The sequence below is a fragment of the Labeo rohita genome, unplaced genomic scaffold (genome assembly GCF_022985175.1).
Source record: "Labeo rohita strain BAU-BD-2019 unplaced genomic scaffold, IGBB_LRoh.1.0 scaffold_65, whole genome shotgun sequence".
NCBI classification, from domain to species: domain Eukaryota; kingdom Metazoa; phylum Chordata; class Actinopteri; order Cypriniformes; family Cyprinidae; genus Labeo; species Labeo rohita.
In genome coordinates, this window is record NW_026129579.1 from 822,219 (window position 1) to 842,045 (window position 19,827).

General features: G+C 34.6%; 1 protein-coding gene across 1 annotated transcript; it reads left to right on the forward strand.

Moving 5' to 3' along the window:
- Window positions 1-8,081: 8,081 nt before the first annotated feature.
- LOC127161427 (uncharacterized) lies at window positions 8,082-17,081 on the forward strand. The gene is made up of 6 exons (XM_051104197.1): window positions 8,082-8,148; window positions 8,741-8,842; window positions 10,808-10,857; window positions 13,488-15,459; window positions 15,587-15,661; window positions 16,479-17,081. Exons 2-6 carry the CDS (start codon window positions 8,743-8,745, stop codon window positions 16,712-16,714), a joined length of 2,433 nt encoding a protein of 810 aa, XP_050960154.1. The 5' UTR covers window positions 8,082-8,148; window positions 8,741-8,742; the 3' UTR covers window positions 16,715-17,081.
- Window positions 17,082-19,827: the final 2,746 nt, after the last annotated feature.

Genomic DNA, 19,827 nt, shown 5'->3' on the forward strand with positions numbered 1-19,827 from the left:
TTGACTGCAATGATCAGCGCTTCACACTCCTCACCGAGCACTCGCACAGAAGCACATAGGATACCCAGTATATCTGCACATAGATGGATCTGCTGACAGATGTGACTTTTAGACGCTCCTGTTTACTTCAGTGTGAGCACTCGTGAAGAGCATTGAAGCGATGGTTGCCAATCACAGTTGTTGAGCCAATGAGCCGTGTTTAAGAATCAACAGCTCAACAGCGCTCAAATGTTAGTGGGAAATGGCTAACATTTAACATAATGGTTTTTAAAAAAAACAGTACCGTCTGGTACTGGCACTTTTGACAACACTGCAGTGTTTGCTTGCCCAGGTTTACCTTTTTATCTATTATTTATTTATTTTTATTTTTAATATTATTTTTTTTTAGAAGAACAGTCCAGGTGGAGTTCTCTCCTCAGGATCAAACTTGGAAAATCTATAACTTGTATGACTAATTGATATGGATGTATTGTCTTTCTGCTTGGTTTTGAAATATAGGTGTACGCAGAGTTCCAACGGATTACAAACCAGAACCTGCCCAACACATTCTACTTTGAGCTTGACCGGCACATTCCTCAACTGATGACTTTATTTCGACAGAAGGCATCCAAAACTGGAAAGACAGCACAGGCTTTGGCTGAAATTCTAAAAATCCATGATGAACAAGTGAAGAAATTATTCTTTTTATTGTTTGAACCCATTTAACACTAAATAGTTAAACTGATTCAAATGATATCTGAAATACCACAGTCCACTGTTTTTGCTGTTTATCTGGTTGCATTAATCCTCTGAGATTGGAAAACATGCCAGTATGTTCATTTGCATTTTTCTTGATAATAGCTGAAAGAACTTAAATGGTTAGTTCACTCAAAAAATGAAAATTCTATCATTAATTACTCATCCTCCTGTTGTTCCAAACCCTCTTCAGAATGCAATTTAAGATATTTTTGATGAAATCCAAGAGCTTTCTGACCCTACATAGACGGCAACACAACTGAAATGTTCCCAGGTCCGGAAACCTAGCAAAGGCATCAGTAAAATAGTCCATGTGACATCAAAGGTTCAACCGTAATTTATGAAGCTTTGAGAATAATTTTTGTTCGCAAAGAAAACAAAAATAACGACTTTATTCAACAATTCTACTTCTCCACATCCAGTCTGCAGCAGCAGGCCACCATTAAGGAGAGAGTATCACAATGAATGCACACAAAAAGTATTCTCATAGCTTCATAAATTACGGTTGAACCCTTGATGTCACATGGACTCTTTTACAGATGGCCTTGCTAGGTTTCTGGACCTGGGAACATTTCAGTTGTGTTGCCATCTATGTAGGGTCAGAAAGCTCTTGGATTTCATCAAAAATATCTTAATTCTGGCTTTCAGTATTACTGCACATGGCTACATTTTCATATAAATTTTATATCAAATTTATTTTGTGCAAAATTTACTTTTTTCTTTTATTATATACAGGCTACTTTTTTTTTTTTTTTTTTTTAAACAATTACTTATTTAAAATAATGTTGAAGTATCCTAAAGTTTACAGACAATAGTTATGGGTTTTTCTTTTTCCTCATTAGTGACCGTTAGTGGCAGAAGAGAAAACCTGCATAATTTTCAAAGTATTAGAGTTCTTGTGTCATGGAACGTAGTTTTAAGAGTTGAAGTTGATTAAAACTCATCTGTGGTTTATTTATAAACATAGCGCCTATTTGAAATTTTGTTTCACTGGTTTCGGAGATGTGAGCTCCAGGCGTTCACTGGGTGCTCAGTGCTTATGTTTCCCATCAAGAGCAGCCTCACCTCGGCTAGTCTTTCTGAAAATTGGCTCTGATGGCTCTGTAGTGGTTAAACATGAGATAAAATTTGTGGCAACACTGGTACATTATCTCATGGTTGGAATGACTCCTCAACTAATCAGGAGTGAGTAGTTCTTGAATTTTGTGTGTTGATAGCAGCAAAAAAGGGAATGTGAAAAGACCTGAATGACTTTGAAAAGGGCCAAGGAGTGATGGCTAAATGAATAAACACCCCACAAGACTTACTGTTTTGGAGATGCTCTAACCCAATCTAGTATTTATTATTTGGACCTTATCAAAGTCACTAAAATCTCTAATTTTTTTTTTTTTTTTTAATTCTCCCAAACACAAACTGACTGTTCACTTGCTACTTAATTATATGCTACCTCTTGGCAGGTGCTATTGTAATAAATGTTCATTCATGTTGTTCATGTCAATGGGTTTAATGTTGTGGCTGATCAGTAGATATAGCTTGGACTGCTTCAGGTAAGTTATTAGTGTATTATTGAGATTTGAAGGGTTACTCCGCCCCAAAATTTTCCCCCATGTCGTTTCTAAACCCGTAAAAGCTTTGTTTGTCTTCAGAACACTATTTAAGATATTTTGGATGAAAACTGGGAGGCTTGTGACTGTCCCATTGACTGCCAAGTAAATATCACTGTCAAGACCCAGAAAAGTATGAAAGGCATCGTCAAAATAGTCAATTTTTTTGCATACAAAAAGTATTCTCGTCACTTCATAAAATTCAGATTGAACCACTGATGGCAGATGGACTATTTTGACGATGCCTTTCATACTTTTCTGGGTCTTGACAGTGGTGTTTACTTGGTAGTCAATGGGACAGTCAAAAGCCTCCCGATTTTCATCCAAAATAGCTTAAATTTTGTTCCAAAGAGGAACAAAGCTTTTACAGATTTGGAACAACATGGGGGTGCAACCCTAGTATGCATGTACTCCGATTGGACTGTTTAAAGTCTTGCTTGTTCTTGAAATTCACAGTTAAGTGTGTCCAATTCTATCTTTCTTTCAAGGAATTACACGACATTCACACCAGACGTACCACAGTACTTCATTCTGTCCCTTGCGTGAGGATGTCTCTGAGTTTTTCAGAACCTGCACAGTGAGTTTCCTTGAATAATTGACAGTACCATTTCCTCAAAGTACAAACATGTTTTCTTACTTGCCCTTGTTCAGTCTGTCTGTAGGATTTGAAGAGTTTTGGCAGGGTTTCTGCAGGTCTTTAATTCTCGTTTTCATGATCGTGGCTTATCTTAAGCTGGGACCAGGCCTTAGTTAAATTAGGATATTTAAGCAGTTTTTATAAAGAAAACATTTCAGGTGTGCATCTTAAGACAGAACATTGACACTGACATATTTTAAGATATGTCCAAGCAAGATGTTTTCAGTTGAGGCAGTTCAAACTTGTATTTTAGTATGGGACTAGCCTTAAAAGGGTTTGCTCACCCAAAAATGAAATAAGCCCATGATTTACTCACCCTCAAGGCATCCTAGGTGTATGTGACTTTATTTTCAGAATAAAGAAAGTCAAAATAAGAACGTCATTCAAAATGTTTTATTCTGTTCAATATTGCAATAGATTTGGACATTCTTTTACATGATTAAAATGTGGTTTCCAACATAATTTAGGATCAATTATAATGCCAAAAAATGTATTTTCATACACACCATTTCCTTATTGTTAATCCTTAATTTAGCTTTACTTTGTTGATTACTAAATTCATTACAAATTGCAAGATGCAATTTTTTTAGCACTGACCTAAATAAGAGATTTCACATAAGATGTGTACACGCGAAAATAACTTGAATTTATAAAAATTACCTTGTTCAAATGTTTATATACACTTGAATTCTGACACTGTGTTTTTACCTGAATGATCCAGAGCTGTTTTGTTTTAGTGGTAGTTGTTCATGAGTCCCTTGTTTGTCCTGAACAGTTAAACAAATAAGGGACTCATAAACAACTATCACTAAATAGAAAAACAGCTGTGGATCATTTAGGTAAAAACACAGTATTAAGAATCAAGGGGATGTAAACTTTTGAATGGGGTCATAACTTCTATTATTTTCTCTTCTGGATAATATCTTATTCAGGTCACTATATATATATATATATATACATATATATATATATGCATTTTTGTATGATCCCTCTTATATTGTTAAAATTAACATTTTGCGGATTCTGCAAGGTGTTATGTAAACTTTTGACCTCAACTATAGATGACCCCTAGGGGTTTGGTTGACTAGTTGGTTTCAAACTTTAAACGTTAAATAAATTGGTTGTTCCACAAATGCCTTATAGACAGAGCTCAACAACATATACAAAAATCTTTTATTAAGCTCATCACAAATTCTTTTTTCTTATTTTTTAAATAAATAAATTAAATAGCAGGCTTAATCCATAGCACTCTGGGCTTAGGTTTAGTTGGACTGTATTTTACAAACTCTATTTACCCATATGATTTAGGAAGTGGATGAATAACACTTGTTTTTATTTTAATGATATTGTACTTTCACCGCTAGTGCATTGCAGTTTTCAGTTTTCCTTTTCTTTGTAAATGTGTTGTATAGTATAGTATTTATTTTTTATTAAATTATTTTTTAAACTAAAAATTTTGTATAACAGCACCTGCTTAGATTTGTGATTACCTGTTACAAGTATCTTTACCTTTCTGTCTGGATAAAACAAAATTCATTTTAAAATTCATTTGTAACAGTATAACAGCTGTCTGTAAAATCTTATAGTTCATAGAATCTTTAAATTCATTACTAGTATATACTTATATTTCTGCTGAACCTGGAATATTTAATTGAACAGAACTTAATCATAAAATTGGTATAAAAGAATTTAACTCACTATAGATTAGTTGGTGATTTAATCTCTCTGTCATTTATTCAGGAGGAGTCTGAACCAGAGCTTGGAAATATTCCAGCTGCCCTCCTTACAGTCATTGAAGACAATAGTAGTTCCAGTCTGCTTCACTACCAGCCTGTAAAAATCTGTGTTGTCCTGGAAAGTGAGGTTGTGGTCCACCGTCCCAGACTTGCTGATGCCTTCCTGGTGATGTTTGGACTAATTTACGCACTACACCTCGGCTATCCTGTGGGAGTGATCAACACCCTTGAATTCATTCAGAAGATTTTACTTGGTCTGGAAGATGGTAAACTGTTACCCAAGTTGCAAACTCTCAAGAATGACTTGATGGCTCATGTATAGAAATCAATCTGAAAAAGGGGTGTGGCATTACTGAAGATTACGTTTATAGTTAAAACAGCACAGCATGCTTTTGTGCTTGTTAATGGTTAATATTAACTAACATTACTGTAAAACTTGTAATTGACTCTTGTTAGTGATGAGTATAAAAAACAGCTTTTAAGTTGCTGTACTTTTTATTAATTTAATATTATCCAGATGTATCAAGTACACTGTTCATTTAATCCTTAATGAATCCATTCTTAATGAAATACATTTACATTTTAGTGTTTTTTTTAGTGTTTTTAAAGGGTTCACAAAGTTTCAATAAGGCTTCTGGCCTCTTGTTCTATTCAGGTTTTAGCTGGATAAGCAAAAGTATGTCTTGGTTTTACAGGTTTACTGGACTGTTTGTGATGAGTATCAAAAAAAAACTTTTGATTTTTAAGTTGCTGTACGTTTATGAATTTGATTTCATCCAGATATACCAAGTACACTGTTCATTTTAATCATTGCTTGTTAATGAAATGCATTTACATTTTAGAGTTTTAAAGGGTTTACAAAGTTTGTGACTTTTATTGTAATTTCAACAAGGATTCTGCCCTTTTGTTCTATTCAGCTGGATCGCCAAAAGTACATTGTTTTTACAAGTTTACTAGACTGTGATGAGGCTAAGGTATACATAGAGAGAGCATTGTTTGTGTATATATTATTTTTAATGTTGTATGTTTTAGAGAGTTTGTGGCAGTATTGTTATTTTATCGTTTCTGCTGTTTTGTCCTTTTTTAGCCACACTACTTGATAATTGTAATACAGTAAATACATACCAAGCTTGTGTTTAAAAAGTTGTTTTTTTCAGAGAAATAAATGCAAGTACTGCATTTGATGTGCATTTACATTTTGAAGTTGTAAAAGTTGTATAGTTTGTGGCAGAAATTGATTTTAAATTTCATTAAAAATTTCCTTTTTATTATTGTTTAATTTTTTAAATTAAAAATGTGCAGTATTGTTTTTATTATTAGTTTTTTTTAATTAAGCTGCAGTGTGTTAGAAGACATTACTTAATTTATTTGAGTTAGGTTTACTTGTTTTTAAGGCAATCAGTTGCCAAGTTTTGAGCCATGTGATTTTAAGTATTGTATAATTAAAGGTTTTAAGTTAACAGCTACTAAATTATATTGAGTTAAGTAATATTCATATTTTTTGAGTTTATATAACTTATTTTTATAAGTATTGATAACTTAATACAATGGCACAAATTATTAAAAACTCATAATAATAAGTCATAATAACTTAAAATATTTGAGTAGACCCAATAAAAAAATTTAAGTAAACTATAATCAAAAACTACAAGTAGTATGTAATAGAAATTTTTAACTTCTGAGAACTTATTTTTTTGAGTTCTGTTAACTTATCGAGGTTTACAGTGTAAGTGCAGAGGAAACCTCAGAATATGCTGCAAATCTGCAATAATTAAATATGTTAGATAACACATATATCCTTTAGGGACGGGACAATAAATCGATACGTGGATCGATTCTGAGATCTTCCGAATGCGGCGCCATTCTCTTTGGAATCGATTCTAAGCTTAGATTTTAACAGCAGATGGCGCTCTAATCTAGTTTTTGTCTGCAGACTCAATGCTCATGAAGAAGAGTGCTGAAGAGAACTTAGGCTGAGTCATGTCATTTCACCTCGGCTCAGAATGCTTTTATGACGTGAGATTATTGTAAACACAGCCCACTGTGAACACCCTTGTAATTCGCTTCAACCTTTTCAAATTGTGTAAATGGTTATTTTAGGTTCAAGTGCTTGTAAGGATTTGGAAACAAGCAGAGCACGGCTGTTTCTAAAGCAAGCAGTGCCATCTGCTGTTCAAAACTAAGCTCAGAATCGATTTGAGAAAGAATCACAATGTGTTCGGAAAATGTCAAATCGATGCTGAATCATTTGTCGATTCACGTTGCAATGATTTATCGTCCCATCCCTAATATCCTTGATGTATTTAATCCCACTGTATTAACTAATGTTTTTGCTGGTGACCTTCAATGATCCAAATTAACCATACTCAAATAAGCTAAATTAGTATGGTTGACTAAGTAATAATTTAGCTTTAGACTGAAGTGTCTTCTCCTGCGTTCCACTGTACAGACGTGAATTCACATTTCCTTTAGCCTGAGGCTTATTAATTACACTTTTGGTGTGAAAGGGCTTTTACATTTGCCAAAAATAAAAGTTTTTATATTAAAAACAAACAGGCAAACCATCCCAGATATTAAAAGTAACACAACACAGTTACACAAGTAGTGTAATTAGTTACTTTTTTAGGGAGTAACGCAATATTGTAATGAATTACTTTTAAAAGTAACTTTCCGCAACACTGCAAACAGGTGATGGGAATTGAAGTCCGAGGAGCACCCACTGGCTGTCATTATTTCACATATTTGTGAAACAATTTAATTGTTAAGTTAGTTTCTTAATCTTATTTTTTTTTTAAGTAACTATGCAACAAACAACATTTCAATCTTTCAGTGCAGTTCAGTGCAGCATACTGTGATACAAGTTTTAGCAGTTATTTTGATGAATTGGTACATGCCCAGGAGAAAACATAAACCAACTGTGCAGAAAAAAAGGTAATTTACTTAAAAGACTTTCAATAACACTGTAATATAAGTACTGCATTAAAATTAATTTAGGTAATAAATCTGTGTGTGATTTATTTTTAAAGTCAAATTTTTGTAAAACTAATAATAACTGATTACCTATTTATTGTGGTGTCTGTTTATTTTTGAATATTCTGTGGCCCACACAAACATTTAGTTTTATTGACAAAGCTGATATGGTTTACCATTTGCCTTTTAGACAGAATCTTAAATACTAATTGCACAATCTTTCATTAGCAGTTATTTTCAGGGCACAACTAGACAACATACCTTTAAACATGTATTTAAAAAATAAATTAAACTCTAAATACATGGGGGTTTTTTTTGTTTGTTTGAATGGTTTACTTTCGTTGCATGTAAATCTTCCAGCACTTCTGACTTTTGTGTTCGAACAGGACTTTTATTTTGGCGTGTTGGTGTGACGTCACAAGGCTGCGCTGCGCTCCTGCATTTGTTGTGATTCTGCTGAAGAAAGGTTTGTGTTTAAGCTTCAAAAGTTTTTGAGCCAATGCTAACGATGTACAATAGCTTAATTATTGTTTAATATTAGATTCTAATGCTTTATTAAATGTTAATGTGCACTTAAAAAGCGTTTTTTTACAGCGTTTTCATCTGGAAATAGATTACAGTTGCTCTTTCTTTGAAAAAGAAACAATTTTTTAAATTAGTTTTGATCTGATTTGTTTTGTTATGGATTTGCTTTTGTTATTAGGACACTTCTATAATCATTAGTATCCAAAAGAAGTGTCTCAGTGCCCTATTTTGCACATTTTCAAACAGCCCTAGCAAACAAAACAAAAACCCAGCAACCTGTTTTTTGTGAAATATATAATGTGTATATATAATATATATTTGCCCCCCAAATTAATGCATTAGTTCATTTAAGGCCATTAGATTGACTCCATTATCAGTGTGCTGACTACTGAACTAGGGAGCTGACTGAGACGCACCCAGAGATTTAGTTTGGATCTATTTTTCTTTGTTCATTTTTTGTAATTTTAATCATTACATTAAACACAGAAAAATCTCCTGGTGAAGCAACTCAGATGCATGTGCCACTATTATAGAGATGGCGCTGGTTAAAGAGGAGAGTGAAGACGTGAAGATTGACGACATAAGGATTGCAGAAGTGTTCAGTCTGAAACAAGAAGATACGGAGGAACAAACAGGTTGGTTTTCATTCTCATTTGATTGTTATTAGAAAGACAGTTTCTATATTCTCTCTGTATTTTTAAAGAATGTCATGTGAGTGTCCTAATTTTTTGGTTTTATTTTATTTATTTATTTTATTATGCAAATCATCAGTGTCCACAGCTCATTAGTTCACTAGAGAAATGAAGTCTGGCTTTATTTGACATGCAAAAACAAAATAATAATAAAAAAAAATTCATATAACAAAGTACTTATTCGATACCACAGCAAAAACATAAGTAATAGTGGCATTAAGAGAAGTGAATATAATAAGAGTAAATAAACAAAATTACACGCATAGATAAACAAAATACAACAAAGCTACAAATAAAGTAAGGCAATGTAATAATTAAGTATAAATTAACACTGCTTGGTGTTCACTGTGTAATTTAATAATAGATTAATCTTCCGTGTCAAATCAACCAAATTTCAAAAACGTCCCTAGCTCCAATGTTTGATTTTACTAATGTTTTTTCTGAAGAAAGATACACATGTATAATGATGAAAGCCAAAATATTAAATGTCCTGAATGAATATTTACTGAGTAATCCATTGTGCAGAGGGGGGTCAAAAGGACTTCAGAAAGATGGCAGCATCATATGTTAATTTTTACCCAGAGATTGGTAGTTATATAAGTAAAATTTGTTGACTTTAGCAATCTTTGTTGCATTATGTGTCAGTAGTGACCATATTAAAAATGGGGAAGCAGCTTTTTAAGTGTTTCTCCATGCCTGTAATTCAAGAAATATTAAAGATATCTAAATGCCCTTTTAGATATGGGGCCTTAACCAACTTTCCTTGTGGCAACTTAGTTTTTAAAGCCCTATGAGATTCGGCTCCAGATGTATTGTAATTTCAATATGGCACCAAGAGTAAATCGTTAGAATTTACACATTTTCAGGTGTCAAAAAAACAATTCTTTTCTTTTAGAGAGGAATGTCTGAAAAACAAATAATGGTAAAACTAGAGATGTATCTCATTTCTTTCTGTCAAGACAACTGCGTTGAATATACCAGTCTGAGTGCCATAAATATTCTTTTTCCAAAGTTTGCATGCCTATAACTCAAGAAGTATTAAAGATATCGCAATATGATTTTAGAATCTAGTTGTTAATAAACTTTTCTTTTGGAATCTTAATTTTCAAGGCCTGACATCCTTCAGTCCCCGAGATATGGGATCTCAAGGAGGCTCTCTGTCCAGATTGTTGAGTGTTACCCATTTTCAGTGGTTGAAAACCAAATGTCAGTCACTTTGTATACAGCTGGTGCTTATTTTATTTAAAGAACAATGTCCAAATAAGAAATAATGTTGAAATTAGAATTCTATGTTGTTTTGCTCTATGAAAAAAAAATGGTATAGGACATACTTGTTTGAGTCTCATAAATATTATTTCCAAAATTTGTGTGCCTGCAACTCAAGGAGTAATAAAATTATCTTAATATAATTTTAGATTCTGGTTCTTAAGAAACTTAGCTTCTGGAATCTTGATATTGTTTAATCAGAGATATTGAGATCTATGTGCAGCTCCAAATTTAGTATCCTACCTATTTTCAATGGTCAAAAAACAAATGTAGTTTTGTGTTTATCTAGTCATTACTGTTTACACTGCAAATAATAGTTACCCAGGGATTAAGACTGTACAGTGTGACACACCAGATTATGAATGACCAGGATTCATTGTTCACTCTAGGTAAATTATGAATGATGTGAAATGTAAAATAAGATTACCCAGGATTCCATTTTCCTAAGGTTCAAAATTACGCAGTGTTAATTATTTCAAGTGTGAAAGACCTTAAATGTTTGAGGTATGACTATGAGATGGCTATGCTTGACTATGCTTCATATTTTATAACAATAAAAAAGTAAAAGAAATTCTAATAATTAATCCAAGTGAGGCAAATCTTGGTTTATTAATATGAATGCTTTTTTTTTTTTTTTTATAGTGTGCTCTGATGTGTGGGATTCATGCTGTTTCCATAAAAAGAGTGTGTATGTAAGTAACATTTAACACATTATTCTTCCAACTGTGGGATTACAAATTTAAGAATCTGTTTAAAATATGCTGATTTTATGTTCTGACATAGCATCACATGAAATACTAAGGTGAAGTACATGGTATTTAGCATTTAAGGTAAATATGATGATGTAAGATAAATGATTCTCTCAAACAGAGTTTGTAGCAAGATGTCCCTGCCAGTTCCTGTTCTCTTATTGTAAGTGCAAATGAGCCAGATTACTGAGATGTTCACCTTTTGTTTGTAGTAGCTCTTGGTGCCTCTGCCCCAGTCTTTGAGTAGTTATGATGATTGGATTAAGACTGGTGAATTGAGGCAGTTTGCAATACCTGAATACTTCATTTGCACGCTTTTTTTGGGGTCGTCACCCAGGTGCTTTGCCTCTATTTCTGGGTACTGCCCCCTAACGGTGCATTCACACGGGGCGTCAGCGTCAACGCTTCCCATTGACTTTGAATGGGTGACGTCAAGCGTTGCCGAAAAGAATTGTGGATCCGTCGGCGGCGCTTCACTGGCGTTGCTCACGGCAGAAGTTGAGAATTTTTCAACTTCTGCCGCGAGCAACGCCAGTGAAGCGCCGCCGACGGAAGCGTCAGCCAATCAGGATAGCCAGGCGGGAGCCAATCACGTTCATCCTGTTCAAGAGCAGCAAACTGAGGATAAATTTTAAAATGGAGGAGAAACTAATTATTGCGGTGGGCAATCACCCGGTCCTTTATGATATATTTATGTTGAATGACAATGAAGCTGTATCCGAGTTTTTGTTCTTGAGTTCCTATCTAATTTCATTGGCTGACGCTGCTATGACCATGGCATCAGTGCCAAACTTCAGCCACGCCTTCCGTCAAGCGTTGACGCTGACGCCCCCGTGTGAACACACCGTAAATGTATATAAACTACAGTGTATCACTGCCTTAAGGCCTGTACACACCGGGACGAATATCGCGCGCGCATTTCGTCAGCGTTTTTCGAGACGTTTTTCGCCAGGATACCCATGCGATTTTCCCTGGCGAATTCACTCTCATGGCGCTTAATAAACAACAGAAATACCTCTGTACACAAGATGGCGCTGCGCTTCTGACACTTGCTTGTCACACAGAAGAAGAAGAGAGCCAACATACGCGCTTGTCAAACCCATAGACATATATAAATTTATATATCTATGGTCAAACCTATTCACACGCTTTTTGTTAACTGCTAAACAGAACATGGATTTTTCAAACAGCAGCAGCAGCTTCTCCTCCTCCAGCGATGAGGAAATTATTGTTGTGTTGAACGAGGAAAGACGACGGAAAAGACGCTGATATTGGATACACCCCATATCGAATCTATTGCACCCAATTCTTTCATCAGTTAATATACCAGCACTCACCACAGCATATTAAATATTTTTTGATATAACATGTTCTGTCTTTTTGAAAATGTGCATTTTTAATAAAAAAAACTACAAGCAATTTCTCTTTTAACCTTTTCTCTGCATAATGTATGGTATTTTATGATTTGGCTGCTGCGACATATGTTAAAACAGTATTTTAAACAATCAAATAATTAATTTATAATATTTATTACAATTAATGTTTAAATTATAATAATACATTTCAATAAGAGGACAAGACTACTTATGTACAAATATATGCGAAGTTCCAAAATATATCCGGTTATTTGCAAGTATGTCACTTATTTTTGTTTTAAATATTTTTGGAAAAAGCAAACATTTATTTTTGTGAATGAACTACAGTTTGCAATAACAATCCAAAACATGACAGTGTTTTGTGCTTGAGCGCCACCAAGTCATGTTTTACTGTAACTTCAGCAGCTCCAGGCATGTGGGCAAAAGCGCCAATCTCATTGGTCTGCCAATTTTTAATGCGGCGCGTCAAACCAAAAAAACGAGCCCGAGGCGTTCTTTAAAAAATTACGCTTTTACGCCTGGCTTTTTGCGCGTCGGTGTGTACACTTACATTGGCGCTCTTTGTTTAGTCACGGCGCGTTAAACGTTGGCGATATTCGTGCGCGATATTCGTCCCGGTGTGAACAGGCCTTTAGACAGACTTTTGATTATTTCAGCGCCACACAGCGCGTTCTCAATAAAGAACCCGACTGAAGACACCCAAGAGTCTTCGCTTCTGAGTTTACAAATTATATGCCATCTTGCTTTAAAGGTGCAATAGGCGATCTTGGAAAATGCTAACTTTAGCCAATTCAAATTTCAGTCATTGAGATCAAATTTCTGATTTTCCCATTACATATGTGTGTGGAGACAATCATGAAAAATGCTAGCAGTGGCTGGCACTAAAATAGGGTTGGAACTAAACTCTGCAGGAAGGTAGGAAGTATCTCCAGGAACAGGGTTGGGCACCCCTGGATTAGACCGACATGATAGATTAGTGCTTTTAAGACCTTTTAAGCCTAAACGGTCATTATTTTGATTGGTAGAATCCAGGATATTTTTTCAGGAGAAAAATGTTAAGGTATTTAGGCACCTACCTGTGGAATATTTAAACAAATTCTAAACTAAATTTCTGAAAAGTACTCACACCTGTACACAGTCTGTCAATAATGGTAAAAGATTAAACTAATAATGCTGCCTGCAATTTATTTTTTACAGGATTTATCTGAAAGCAGTAAAGAAGAAATGTTATCAGATGAAGAGTTTGTGCCTGAATCAGGATCTGACTTGAACTCAGACATAGAACTTGATTTAGAAATCCCTATCAGCAACATTACAGAGAGCTCTCTGGATTCATCCAGCCTAAATGGTACACCAGGAGATTCATTTATTCAAAATCTGTCCTCTTCAAATGACTCAAGCCCCAATAGTGTTACTGAAGCAATGGACGTAAGCATTGTAAATAAAATGGAAAAGAGAAATGCATCGATCCCAAAGGATACATCAAGTGATTCAGTCTCGTTTTCGCATGACATAACCACTGTATCCAAAGGTGGTCAAAATTTTTGTTTTGTTTGTGGAAAAGCACAAAACAAAATAGCTCGACATTTTAAAGTGCATGAAAATGAAGACGCAGAAATTGCACAAGCACTCAGTTTCCCAGCTCACTCCAAAAAAAGAAAGGAGCTGCTTCAGGCATTGCGAAACAAAGGCAACTTCATGCACAACAACAATGTCCTGAAGAAAGGAACGGGTGTCCTGAAAGTAAAACGCTGTTCTGTAAAACAAGACTCTAACAAGTATGAGTACTGTATTTATTGCCATGGGATGTTTGTTCGTGAGGAACTCTGGAGGCACATGAAAAGATGCTCAGCCAAAAGAGAATGTCACGAAAATTACCAATGCACAAAGAGAGTATTGGGTCTTGCTGCAGTGGCCAAGGCTGCATTTTCAGGTACCGTATCGGATGCCGTCTTAAAACTCGTCAGAAATATGAGAGATGATGAAATTGTAAGTGTGGTTCAACATGACCCATGTCTGTTACAGTTTGCCCAATCTCTCTACAATAAACATGGACGTGACTTATCAAGGCATGGATATATACGCCAAAAAATTTGTAACCTTGGCAGATTTTTGATAAGCATTCGAAAGAACTCGTCCATTACCACCTTGGAGGATGCCATAAAGCCAGTGAATTTTATGGCTACTGTCCAAGCTGCAAAAGAGCTAGCAGGATTTAGCAAGGATGAAAAGACATTTGATGCACCAAGTTTAGCATTAAAGATCGGACAGCACTTACTGCAAGTCAGCTCAATCATCCGGGGCAATGCAATCATTGCTGGAAATAAGGAGCTCAGCGACTGTATGGAACAATTCCAAACACTGTACCGGGCAAAGTGGACAGAGTGTGTGTCTTGCACCGCAAGGATGTCTGCGAAAGAAAAGAAATGCAAGAAGAAAGTGAGTCTACCGCTGACCGAAGACATGCAAAAGTTGACAAAACATCTTGAAAATGCTTTGGATTCAGCCTACAAAAACCTAGAAAAATCTTCCACAATTCAGAACTATTCTGACCTTGCCAGAGTCACTCTCACTAGAGTCATTCTTTTCAATCGACGACAATCTGGAGAAGTTTCCAAAATGCAGCTAAAAAATTTTCTTGATAGGGACCCCTCACTAGTTCTTCCAGAATTCGGACTATCAAACTATGAAAAACGACTATGTTCCTACTTAAGTAGGGTTGAATTCAAGGGGAAAAAAGACAGAAAAGTTGCCATTTTGTTGACACCAGATCTTGTAAAGGCACTCCAGCTGCTTGTAGAAAAGAGAAAAGATTGCGAAGTCTTTGATGAGAATGGATTCTTGTTTGCATTACCAAAAAGTCTGTCATTCTTCAGAGGTCATGACTGTATTCGAAAGTTTGCTCAGGAATCTGGAGCCAGGCATCCCGAGTACCTGAGGTCAACTCAACTACGAAAACAAGTGGCGACAACATCACAGATACTAAATCTGAAAAATAATGAGATGGACCGACTTGCTGATTTTTTGGGGCATGATATCAGTGTTCATCAAAAGTTTTATAGACTGCCAGCTGCAACCCTTCAAATCACAAAAATGTCCAAACTGCTTCTAGCATTAGAAAGAGACAACGTTACAGAACTTCAAGGACGATCTCTCGATGAAATCCAAGGTATTTACATTTTTATATTTAAAGGAGAAGTTCACTTCCAGAACAAATATTTATAGTTCCCCCCATTTTCCAAAATAAACTTCAGGCTCTGATTTCATATTTTATGTCATTTGTCTCCCTCATGTAGAATTTGCAGAAATGAACAACAGTAGTGACAGTGAAGACTCTTGTGAAGATGAGCATGAGCAAGATGACACTTCTGGTATGTAATGAAAGTGAAAGTTTTAACCGTTTGAAATGACACAACCGTTTTTCAGTTGTTTTGAAACACATAATTGGCTAGATTCAGACAAGAACAAGTCTATAATGACATTTTTCATATTCATTGCTACTGAAATCAAAGCGTTTACTCAGGCATGTTAATTAGTGTAAACTGTGGGTTTGCTTCTGGCTGGTGAGAAGTCCAGTATCAGATTCCATTCCTCTCACAGCCAGTCTCAAAGACTGATGAATATGGGGGTGGGCCTTATCTGGGCCATATCAATCTTGCTGTCCTTGTCGAGTTTATGGTGGCTGTTGACAGTGTTGCTGCATCACCTTTGATCAAAAGCATTTGAATTGAGTGCACTGTCTGTAGGTGTATATGTATTGTAATGATCCCTCATAGGAAGGACTGTACAGCCCTCTCTTTTATCATTAAAGTTGTTGTTATTAATGATAACAACCTAATTAAAAAACACTAATAATAATGCAAAATAAAACCTATAATGATGAATTATTAGTCAGTTTGTGTGTTGGCTCAATGTAGCAAACATCAAACAAAACTCAGGAGCATTTAGAGCTAATAAACACTAGTAACATTTGTTTTCCAATGAAAGACATCAGGGAAACATTCAGGCTATAACTGAATGTTGTCTATTATTGCATTGATGCAGAATCTTCCATGTCCGCATTGCATTTCATCATAGAAACAATTAATTTCAACACCCCTAGAATGCATCAAATTTGAGGTTTAAAATTTTGTGTGGAGGGATAATTATAAACATATTTTGATCTTGTTTTCGTTTGGTTCTTTTCAGCGTGTATCAGGACAAGCTTTGTAAAAAGGCCTTGGACCAAACTGGAGGAGCAAGCAGTATTCAGGCACTTTAAAACCCATATACTGAAGGGCCGTCTCGCCACACTGAAGGAATGTCACTCCTGCAAAAGAGCAGAGAGACGTATCTTGCATAGTCGAACGCCTCAAAACATCAGGGACTTTGTTCGAAACAGAGGAACATCTTTAAAGAGACAAAATGCATTGAAACACTTGTAAACGATAAAAAAATAAATCAATAATATAATATATATATGATGGTTAAATTCAAACATTTTAATTTAGCGCAGCTGTTGCTCAGCTTATGGAGAATCAAACAAGTACTTGATTTTAAAATTAAAATGTTTGAAATGATTTGACATTGGACAATATATAGTTTCTATACATTTATTAAATATTACTGTGCTGAATTATTTATGGTATGTGTGTGTGTTAAAGTAATTGTTTTTTTTGTTTCTTTTAAGAAAAAGACTAACCTCGAAATAAAGGCTGTTGTCTGATGTGTTGTTTCACATCTTGAGTTGAATCTTGTACTTTATTGGTTGTACAGGTTTAGAAAAATCACAGCATGATACCAGGAAAAATGCTTAATATTTCACATAAAGATGGCACATGACAAATTTTATTAAAATATAACTATATGTAACATGTTTTGTGTTTAGATGTGCATATTCAGATATAAGGCAAAACCACAAATGTTCTACATGTTTTACATCTTAATTTTTATATCAATATTCAGTTTGTTTGGTGATTTGATCCAGAAACACATTTTATGCTAATTAAAAGTCTCTTCCCATTTTAACAGCAGTCATTCTGTAAAGCTTATATAGTATATATTTTATATGAATATGTCTTGTGGAAGGTGTAAGACTGAAAATTATTCATCCAATCATTGCATTCAGTGTGAATGCATATAAACAGCATTATCTTAACTCGAACCATGAGCTAATGCTGTATTCAAGACAACTAATGAAGTGATGGAAACCGTTTCCATGATTTGTAACATGTTGTCACACTGATGGAATTTTCTTTATTTTGCTGGTGTTTTTGTGATCTACATTTGTTGTAGTATGGTAAGCTCTCGACCACTGTATTTTGGTGTTTTAGAGGAGGCACAGTTGTGGAGAGTGCTCTGAAGGAGGGGCAGGTTTTGTGTTTTAAATGCGAACAGGTTCATATTAGCTTCACCAAGGAAAATGCTTTTATGTTTCAACTTTATAATCTCTGTCCACATAGACCACAGTGTGGTCAAATGTGTGTATAGTAGACCTCATAACCCATAATGTCCCTGTAAACAATAATTGTATTTTGTCCTTACAAACAAGTCAAAGTATTTCAGTATTTCTCAGTGATCTATGTTTTATGCCAAATATGAAGTCAGGTGTATCTGATTAATCCCAAAATTAATCCCTTTGCATAACTGAATTGGTATTCTGATGCTGGGAAAAGCATGTCCTCGTAAAAGTCTCGCTTACATAATGTAACCCTCGTTCCCTGAAGGACCTAAAGGAGGGAGCAGCGCTCACAAAGCGATCAGCTCCAAAACAAAAATCCGAATGAGTGGATGCACGATGCCATCTTTTATACCTGTATGTACGGGAGAGTGGTTTGTCATGCAAATTCTCCCAGCTGCTGTTTTGAGATCTCTCCACAGGTGTTTTGTGGGATTCAGATCTGGACTCATCACTGGCCATTTCAGAACTCTCCAGCACTTTGTTTGTAACCATTTCTGAGAGTTTTCTTAAGTGTGTTTCGGGTCATTGTCCTGCTGGAAGGCCGCTGGAAGCTTCCTGACACTACGTTGCACCCCAGAATTCTTTGGTAATCATCAGATTTCATGATACCGTTCACACAGTCAGGCATCCTGATTCTTGTTGAGATTTGAGAAGCTTCTTTTGATGAGATACAACCACTACTTTACTGTAAAAAAAAACTACTTTAAGTAAAAATGGTTTTATACCTTCTGGCATGAGAGTGAAGAATTTATATTTTTCACACTTTTGCAGTTTTGATTTCATGTTTGTTTTTGTTATGAGAAAACTTACATTGAAAAAATGCTTTTAGCATTAAAATATACAATGTATGTACAACAATACTGTTTTCAAATTTTACCAGAACCTTTTTTTAATTCGTTTTTTGTGTCTTTAATGTTCACACAGTTAAGCCAGCATACACATTTACCCTACACTCAGCAAGCAATGTTGTATATAAAACATTATATAAAACATATAAACACTTTTAAAGATACGTTTTTCACTGTTAGGCAGGTTTATATTAAGCATGTTAAGTTTTAGAAATGGATTAAATCTTTGTCAAGTTGCTGTTTTCACACCGTTGCAATATTTTTAGTTGATATTTATTGAAAGAACTACAGTTTTCAGTGTAGTGTAAGTTAGTAAATGTTTCTTTAAGCAGAGGACCAAGTTTATAAATGTTATTTGCAGTTCCTGCAAAGATTAAATGAAAAAATATTGAATTCCATTAGAAATAGAAGTTATAATAGTCACTGTTATGAGCTGTTAAGTCATTATTATGAGAGCGTTTCTCATTATTATGACTTGCAGAATCATATATATTTTTTTTAACTGTGGTGGGAATGGACCTCTGTACTACTGTATGTCGCTCGAACATAGAACTTGCATTAAAGTTGATGTTGAAAATGAAAACTGAAATAAAAGAGATAATAAAAGAAAAATAAACTTTACATTTTAATTTGAATTGTGTCACTAGTATTGCATGAGCATTAATAAATAGCTTTGTAAAAACTGGATTTGCATTTTTTTTTTTTTTGGTTTTTCATTTTAAGATTGGCAGCTTTGCCTCGAGATTTCAGTGAAAATGAAGCTGGTCAAATCACCAGCTGCATTATATTTTTCAATTTGTAACGGAAAATGCATTGTCACAGTGAAAATGAAAATTAAATTAATTTTTTTAATTAATATTTAATTTCATTTCATTTTTGATAGTGGCACATACTTTTGTTAATATCTTTTTATAAGAAATTTTCATTTTTATAATTAAATTGATTTATTTAAAATGTGTAGAAAATGTCTTCCATACCTAAACAAAGATTTAGTTTTCTTGACAAATCTTGACCATTTTGACTTTTAGAAAGAATTTTACTAGATGTGCTTTACAATCTTTCATTAGCAGTTATTTTTAGTGTACAACTAGACAATGTGTCTTTACACATGTATTTAACACACACACACACACACACACACATATATATATATATATATGTGTGTGTGTGTGTGTGTGTGTAATTACATTTTTAAAAAATATTTTTCTTTCTAGTTTACTTTTGTTGTAAGTAAATGTTCCAGCACCGT

Bases quoted from the DNA above. Each gene is read 5' to 3' on its own strand.
- LOC127161427 (XM_051104197.1), top strand. From the start codon at position 8,743: ATGGCGCTGGTTAAAGAGGAGAGTGAAGACGTGAAGATTGACGACATA. The intron at 8,843-10,807 runs GTTGGTTTTCAT...TTTTTTTTATAG, and splicing joins AGATACGGAGGAACAAACAG to TGTGCTCTGATGTGTGGGAT. The intron at 15,460-15,586 runs GTATTTACATTT...TCCCTCATGTAG, and splicing joins ATCTCTCGATGAAATCCAAG to AATTTGCAGAAATGAACAAC.